The 8,549-nt window shown below is 32.1% G+C and overlaps 1 protein-coding gene across 1 annotated transcript; it reads left to right on the top strand.

The window, feature by feature from the left end:
* The first annotated feature begins 2,587 nt into the window (after positions 1-2,587).
* LOC110097452 (UDP-glucose 4-epimerase GEPI48) lies at positions 2,588-7,986 on the top strand. Its single transcript, XM_020823826.2, has 9 exons — positions 2,588-2,916; positions 4,401-4,450; positions 4,930-5,065; positions 5,997-6,098; positions 6,182-6,409; positions 6,787-6,868; positions 7,084-7,166; positions 7,373-7,464; positions 7,526-7,986. Exons 1-9 carry the CDS (start codon positions 2,731-2,733, stop codon positions 7,617-7,619), a joined length of 1,053 nt encoding a protein of 350 aa, XP_020679485.1. The 5' UTR covers positions 2,588-2,730; the 3' UTR covers positions 7,620-7,986.
* Positions 7,987-8,549: the final 563 nt, after the last annotated feature.

Raw genomic sequence — 8,549 nt, 5'->3', positions numbered from 1 at the left:
ATTTATATTTTTTGGCCAAAATTTTTATTGAGAAATAAAAATTTAATAAAGTTAGCAATATGGAGTTTGTCTTCTGCTTAATTATGATAATCTTCCCAAAAGGTACTCTTTTGCTCTCGGATTCAGCAGTTTACAATAAGTAGGAATAATTTATTTTTCTTGTCATTAGGTTTGAAGTTGAACCCGTTTTTTTTTTACATAAATAGTTGTTATGTATTTACGTTTGAGGTTGGGAACGATAATTTTGTTGGAATAGAGTAATGTTTTTATTTTTAAGAAATGTAAAATTAAAATACAATCATTAAAACCCAATTTTGTTTGTAATGAATTAAAAAACTTGAGTATGTTTTTTTAAAATAATTTGATGTTAAAAAATGTGTTATTAAAATTTGTACGAGATAATAAAAATTTAAATAACTTATTTTTTTATTATTAAAAATTAATCGAAATCTCTTATTTTCCATAAAATATATAATTAGAGTGAATTAGGGAGATATTTAAGTGAGCATTTGTTTTATCATTTCAAGGGAAATAGTGTCATCGATGAGGAGCGGTCTAATCCTCCCGCCAATATAACTTGGTGTGAATTCGTCCGAAATACGTAACTCTCCATTAAAATACAGTAACAATCGAGACATACTATCAAGATAAGAACAATTATGTCATTATTTAGTTTGTGTTCAAAAGTTTTATTGTTACCAACACAAAGCTCTAATTACATAATTTATGTTATTTTTCAAAGGTAATTACTCTAACGAAAACACTTCTAACTAATTTAAAAAATAATTAATTAAAACTACCATTCCTCCATTGATCGCCCTGTAATCACAAGAGATAAAACTCAAATAAAATTTTTACTTCTTTTAATGTGATTTTTTTTTTAACTCAATGTTTCAATATAATAAATTTGAAATTTCATATTAAAAAAACTAACATCATGACCTGCAACCACTTAAATCGATTAAATTAATCATAATTTGGTTGAACCTGATTACTAAACGAATATGAGTAATAATAAAATTTATTTTAGAATTTAGAAAATCATCAACTACATAAATTTAAATTAGAGAATAAACTAATTAATAATTTAAGTTGATATGAATTTTAAAATATAAATATAAATATAAATAAATATTTAAATAAATTTCAATAAATTAAATAAAGAAGATAAATCAATCAATTGTTTTTTTATTTTGGCAAAAAATAAATTGTTACTTTACGCTCTTGATTTGATCCCTTACGAGAAATCAAATTCATTATAACTATGATTCAATTTTTTGAAGTGATCAACTTACAAGATTCTATAAATCTTATATCATTAAAACATCTTAATAAAATGAAGTACTAAGCATTGAATTTTATCTCTTATGGGAGACTAATTATAAAATAAATTATATCATTCATCTATATAGGTTTCTTTGGGTGTTCAAAGTTCTGCCCATGTTGATAAGGTAGATTTAGAGCCCATTAGATACGATATTCTACAAAAATTAAAGCCACACAATTTCTTTAACATCAACAACTAATTAACAAGACAACTTATTTGCAACTTCTTCATACGTGCACACACAAATAAGAATTTACAATAACCAAAATACTACAACAACATCTTTAAAAAAAAAAATTTAAGCATTCACATATTACAATTTCTACAAAACTTAATAGATCTATATTAATTACAGAAAATAAACGAATCAAATTAAAGAAAAATTAAAAATACCTGTTCTTCTTCTAAAAACCGATAACTTCAGATGAAATAAGGTGTGACTTTCCTCCTCAACTCAAGCGTTATTTATAGCCGATTCGCTCTTCTCCCCAACCACCCAAATTCATATCCCTCAATTATTTCCACACCAAGACAGCGCGCAATTGACGGATCTGGTCGGGCTTTACGACAAAGAAATCCGGAATTCTCTGCCATATCGACAGCTGGGCGATAAGAGATAGCTAGCAGATGAGAGATAGGAAGATATTATGTAGAATGCGCCGAAAGCTAAAGCGTAATCTTAAGAATACGCTTTACCGTACCGCGCATTTAAAGAATGCGCTTATATGTTCGGCGCATTCAAAGAATGCGCCATTAAGTTCGGCGCATTCTTTGAATGCGCCAATCTGTTTGGCATATTCACAGCTTTTTAAATTTTATTCCTACAATGTTGTTTTTGCTTAATTTCAAAACAAATGCGCTCGTTCCTAAGGCCATTATTCTTCATTTAAAATATAAAAAAATGTTAAATTTGAATGGGTCTCAAAGCCCTTAATTTATTTAGAGATAAGTGCAAAATATAAAAAAATTAATCAAGATTAGTATTATTTTTATCATATTAAAATAAATTTAATGTAATTAAAATTTGGTTAAAATATTTTAGGCCATTTTTTTATTGAAATTCGTGCTTGTTAAATAATTAAAATTGATATTTTATTTATACATCTATTGTGCATACGGTATGAAGATTTGGTTTGCAATTAGTTACATCTTTAGGAGGGTATTTGCATAATGGCCGTTAAATTCTTCTAATAAACAAATATTTTGTGTTCGAATATGGACCATAACGGACTGCTATAAATAGAAATACTCTCCCAAATCTCCTTTTCGTCGAAAGATTTCTTCCCGTTTTTCTGCACTCTTTCTCCCTTTGCGTCTCCTTCTTCTCTTCGTCTGCCTCCACGCCTTCTCTTTCCTCCATCATTCTATTATCCGTCTCGCAGATATCTTCTTTGCTCCGATTCATGGCGGATAAGAACATATTGGTGACGGGAGGGGCGGGCTACATAGGGAGCCACACGGTGTTGCAGCTCCTCCAGGAAGGGTTCCGCGTCGTGGCTGTCGACAACCTCTACAATTCTTCCGAGGTCGCCATCAAGAGGGTTGCAGAGCTTGCTGGTGACGCGAAGAAGAATCTCGCGTTTGAACGGGTAAGATGGATTCGGGTTTGTCTCATTGATTAATACGCGTACTTTTTTTTGACCATTTCCCCGTTTTATTGAATTCTATTGAATTTCTGTCTGGAATAGTCTGTCTCTGTAGATTTTGGGGTTTTTTTTGGTTAATTTTCATTGCTCGGATTGATTGTTGGTGTTTTTATGCTAAGATGGTGCCGGCAACAAGAATTTTTCCCAAATATTTGAGAATATGGATTTCTTTAATTGAGGAGAATTCAGCTTTTGGATTGCTTGTGTGTTGTCTTACTTTTCTAATGCGTCACATGCTGCTTTGAAAATTGGAAAGTTTTAAGTTTTGTAAAACGGTGGCGATGAAAAGGAAACAATCTTTATTGTATGGAATAGACGGATTCATCCAATTTCATGCAAAATGTTATTATTTTTTATCTCGTTGTATGGTATAGACGGATTCATCCAATTTCATGCAAAATGTTATTATTTTTTATCTCGCCCCTTTTATTGGAATTGCTTTAATGCTATGATGATGACGGGAAACGGGATGAATTGCGAATTTTGGAGAATTCGAATTTGTTTGGTTAAGCAGCTTTAATGCATTTGTGTTGCTTCACATTTTTCCGATGCGTCATATGCTTCCCCTCCTTGAAATTTGAAAGAGTGGGTCTTTCTTGAAAAAGAAAGCAACCCTAACGATGCGGCGGGTAATTTCGGGTTCCGACAAATACTGGAGGAGTTGATTTGCTGTATTTGAGAAAAAAAAAAAAAAAAAAAAAGATTAATGAAATCTTTTCTCTGGTACAAGCCATCATTTTGGAAGTATGATGTAACGTGACTGTTCTTTTTCCCTAATTTCTTTACGCGTGAGGTATGCTTTCCATCTGGCGTTTCTTCCGCTTGTCGGTGCCTTTTCTTGGGAGATTTTTTTTGAAAATTCTTTGGAGATTTCGTTCCATATTAAACGGATCGAAATAAATGATCTCTGATGCAGAGTGTTGAAAAATTTACTGTGGGGTTCACCAACACATGAGATTTTAATTTCTATAACTCGCAAATAATTTATTACTTAGGTATTTATGGAGTTTTCAAGGACTGAATATCTTGTGAGTATACTATTTTTATTTTAGGCTGACTGTATGCCTTTACTCCTTTTATTTTTTGTGAGCTGACAAACATGAATGCAATTAGTTAATGATTCCTCTGGAATGCAATTACCAGTTGGAAAATGGAGGTAGTTTCTCATCTTCTACATTAGTTAAAAGTAGGGAACTTGTAGATCTTGTTTTAATTTAGTTATTGCATGTGCTTCTACTATTTAAAACTGTTAAGGGAATGTTGTATGCTAGATTACTTTGATTAATTGCACTGTTCATGAAGCGCCATTTGAGCTGGTGAATAGCCTCCACTGTCATCTTGGCATAATTTATACATCTTTGGACAATTGTTTCTTGCACTTATGCTTCAATATCAATTTCACGGTAAATTTTGTTTTCTTTCTGCAGGTTGATCTTCGAGATAGAGAAGCATTGGACACTGTTTTTGCTTCTACAAAGTAAGTTTTTATTCACTTATTCTATATTTTCTATCTTTTCATATCTCCCTCTGTGTGCGTGCATTTAAAACAATTGATGCTGTACTTTTTAGAAGTTTTGAAATGATTTATTTAAAATGGTTGATACGTGTCTTAAAAGTTTTGAAATACTCCAGCCCCTTGTACATCTTTTTTATGGCGTTGTTGTGAAGCTAAGCCTTTTTAATTGCTTTTACCATAAACGTTTATTTGCTAATTTTGTAGGTGCATTGCTTGTTTTCATTAAAAGGCTTGAGGACTTGCATGAATTGCACATTTAGCTTAGCTTTCAGTTGTAGTCCTAGATTAACAATCCTTATATACTTGTACCATTTATCAAGCTAAAATTCTTAGTCGGTGTAGCAATATTGGTATAGATGTTAATATTTCTCAATTCTCTAATTTTGATTTTTATCTTTTTGATCTTTTAGTTACTTTATTAATGTCTTTTTAACTTTCAGATTCGATGCTGTTATTCATTTTGCTGGCTTGAAGGCTGTGGGCGAAAGTGTCCATAAGCCTTTGCTTTATTATAACAACAATCTTATTGGTACAATAACTCTCTTAGAAGTGATGGCTGCTCATGACTGCAAAAATGTAAGCATTATACCTTCTCTTGGATTATGTCACTAATACTATCTTTTAAGATCTAATTATTTTTCATTTATTCTTTGTTAGTTGTTCCTGCTGAGCATTATTTAGAAGTTCCTTTGTTTCGTTATAAGGCTAGTTTGGAGATTTAAAAGATCGGAAACTTCATTTAATAGCTTAAATAAGCTCTTTATTCCCTTGGCAATCTCTTTTTATCATTTGTTGTCCAGCTATAAAATAAGGTTTTAATATCCTGAAGCACATTCCACTAACTTTGGAGTACTAGTGTTATTGAACTAAAATATGCTCTCAGTTTTTTGTTTCAATTACATGCAGGACTTTTTTCTAATAGCAAGTATGATAAACCAAGAATTAGAAAATTTATGAAATTCTTATACCCTTTTCATCTAGGGAATTATAGATGGTAAGATTGCATCTGCTTGAACTTAGATTTACATTAATGGAGTTTTTTTCATCATACAAAAGAACTCCAAAGTTTAACTAGGTTAATTATATTGCAGAGGGTTGTAGGAAAATCCGAACCGATCATTTCATTAACTGACATATGGCATGGTAAACTGAGATTATATTATGATTAAATGATACATTGAGTAAGTATGTTTTGTTTGTATTAATGAGCAAATAGTGTTTGGATAGTCATTTTGGGAGGAGAATTTCTCTAATATTTAACTAGTGCTAGTTCTGATAGTTATTTAGCTTTTGGTGTTATGTGAAAAAGCAACTTTGTTCAGAACTCCTTTGCCATAAATCAAACATTCAAACCATACTCCCACCAAAGATACCTTTATGCTCTCATCCACCTGATCTTATGCAAATAATAGTGTTCTTTTGTGAAATCACCATCTCTTTCTTTCTAGAAAGAAACATTCTTTCATGAAACCAACTCATCCCATGCTTAAATCTTAATGGTTTTCAGCTCATTTTTTCATCATCTGCAACTGTTTATGGATGGCCAAAGCAAGTTCCCTGCACGGAAGAGTTCTCTCCTAGCGCGGCAAACGTTTATGGACGAACCAAGGTTATTCCCTCCTGTTTCTTACCATTAATATTAATAATAAAATGTGCTGATCATTTCTGCTAACAAAACTAAGATGATTGCAGCTTATCATTGAAGATATTTGCCGTGACTTACAAAAATCAGACTCTGATTGGAGGATAATATTGCTTAGATATTTTAATCCTGTTGGTGCTCATCCCAGTGGAGATATTGGTGAAGATCCTCGTGGAATACCTAACAACCTCATGCCTTTTATACAACAAGTTGCTGTTGGGAGGAGACCTGCACTTAGTGTTTATGGAAACGATTATAATACCAGTGATGGAACTGGGGTAATACTTTTGAGTCTGTTCTTATTGCTATTGCCTTTGATCTGTAAAGCGAAAGTTGGATGTTTGAATGCAAAAGGAAAAACAACAAAACAAAACTAATTCAGCTTCATGATAATCTTGTTATTCTCCTCTAGAGCTTTTCCTCTTTCACTCTTTTGTCCTTTTAAAATATTGGAAGAACTCTGATTGGTAATCAGAGCTTTTCCTCTTTCTTTTTTAAGAATTTAGTTTCAAGTTACAACGCTGGTTGTTTGTAGTTATTCTGCTAAATGATAAAAACACTGGAATGCAGAGTTCAATTTCCCTTTTCATTTGACAGAAGTAGTTATTGATTAACAATATTAGAATATGCTTATATAATTTTCCACTGGCTCCAGGTTCGTGACTATATTCATATTGTGGATCTGGCTGATGGGCATATTGCAGCTCTTTACAAACTTTTCCAAGACCAAAGTATCGGTAAATAGCTTCTTTTCCTTGTTTTTTAGTCACTTCCACCAACACTAAACATTTATCTAACCTTACAAATTGCATTTGAGATTTTATTTTTTCTTGTTTGGATTTATAGCTGCCTGCCACATGTAACCTAACCTACACCTGCATAATAGCAATCCAGTTTCTGTACTAGGATGGTCTAATCATTTCCTGATTTGAGCTTGATCTGCTCGCCGCAGGCTGTGAAGTCTACAATCTAGGAACTGGAAAGGGAACATCTGTGTTGGAAATGGTGGCAGCATTTGAGAAGGCATCTGGAAAGGTTGTTTTATGTTTCTTTTGGTACAACTTTCTTCCTGATTCTTCAAGCGGTTTTTTAGTACAAAAATTAAAATTTTTTAACTAGAAAGCCGCTTTAAGAAGCAGTAAGAAAGCCATCCCAAACAGAACCTTATACATTTTTCTTTGAGGTTAAGTGCACTTGTTTGTCTGCTATTAACCAACTCATGGTTGATATTCCATTTGCAGAAAATCCCTTTGATCATGGCTGATAGGCGATCTGGCGATGCCGAAATCGTCTACGCATCGACGGAGAAGGCTAAGCAGGAGTTAAATTGGAGGTGTGAATCAAAACATAGATGCTAAATTTTCCTAATCACTTCTGAATAATCTGTTTTGCAGAGCTAAGTATGGAATTGAGGAGATGTGCCGTGATCAATGGAACTGGGCTAGTAAAAACCCCTGGGGATATGAAGCACCTGAATCTCAAAGCTAAGTTCTTGTATCACTTCTTGTTCTATTGATGAGCTAATAAATTTTTTAGTGTTAATAAGTATGCTAACTTCTAATATAAATTCCTTGAAAGATAGAAGTAGTGAATTACATCTTGGCCTTGTATGTATAAGCTATAAAAGGGCTCCTAGCTTATGTAAAGCTACTTATAGCTCATTGAAAAGTGATTAAACATTGTGAACCATAGAAATTTCTTTTTTATTGGATGCTGTGGTGATTGGTACTCATCATAATAATAGGAAATTGAAGTAATCTTTGCTTTGCTTTGCTTTGTTGGTCCAGCGAACTTTGGAATGTGCTCATTATGATTTTTAACAAAAAAGCTGATGAAAAAAAGTAGATGGCAATTACTATGCATTTGTAAAATTTTGTTGATTTTTGTATTTTTCCTGTAAACTTTATTTAATATTAACGGTAGAATGGAGAGATGCTTTTGTAATTATTATGGAGGCTTTTTTATGATGTGCAACAGAAAAATTAGAGGTTTGGTTTTTAAGTACAGTGTGCTTTATCCTCTCTTTCTGGACAAATTTATAACTAAGCCCTCTTATATCATTAAGCACAATAATATTCACTATCATATCATGTATGAATTTTGTTGCATGTTCGCAATGAAAATTTTCAAATTCAAATTTAGAATCATCCAAATTTTGATATCAACAAAATTATATCTGAATGGAACTCAACAAAATTGAACCCAACAATACAAAAAAAAAAACTTATCCAACCTCAAATGAGCCTTGTTGGGAGTAAACAAATTTGAAACAAACAAGAAAAACAAAAAACATTGGAAAAGGAAGGCCAGAATTAACTTGGACAAATTTGAAGATGGGAAAAAATTATGGAGTCACTTCACATCAAGAAATTCACTATGAAAAAGAATGAAATTGTATAGATCTTCATATTCACACTA

Source organism: Dendrobium catenatum, unplaced genomic scaffold (assembly GCF_001605985.2).
Source record: "Dendrobium catenatum unplaced genomic scaffold, ASM160598v2 fragScaff_scaffold_1482, whole genome shotgun sequence".
NCBI classification, from domain to species: Eukaryota; Viridiplantae; Streptophyta; class Magnoliopsida; order Asparagales; family Orchidaceae; genus Dendrobium; species Dendrobium catenatum.
The sequence above is the reverse complement of the archived record's forward strand: the minus strand, read 5'-3'. Positions and strand labels throughout refer to the sequence as shown.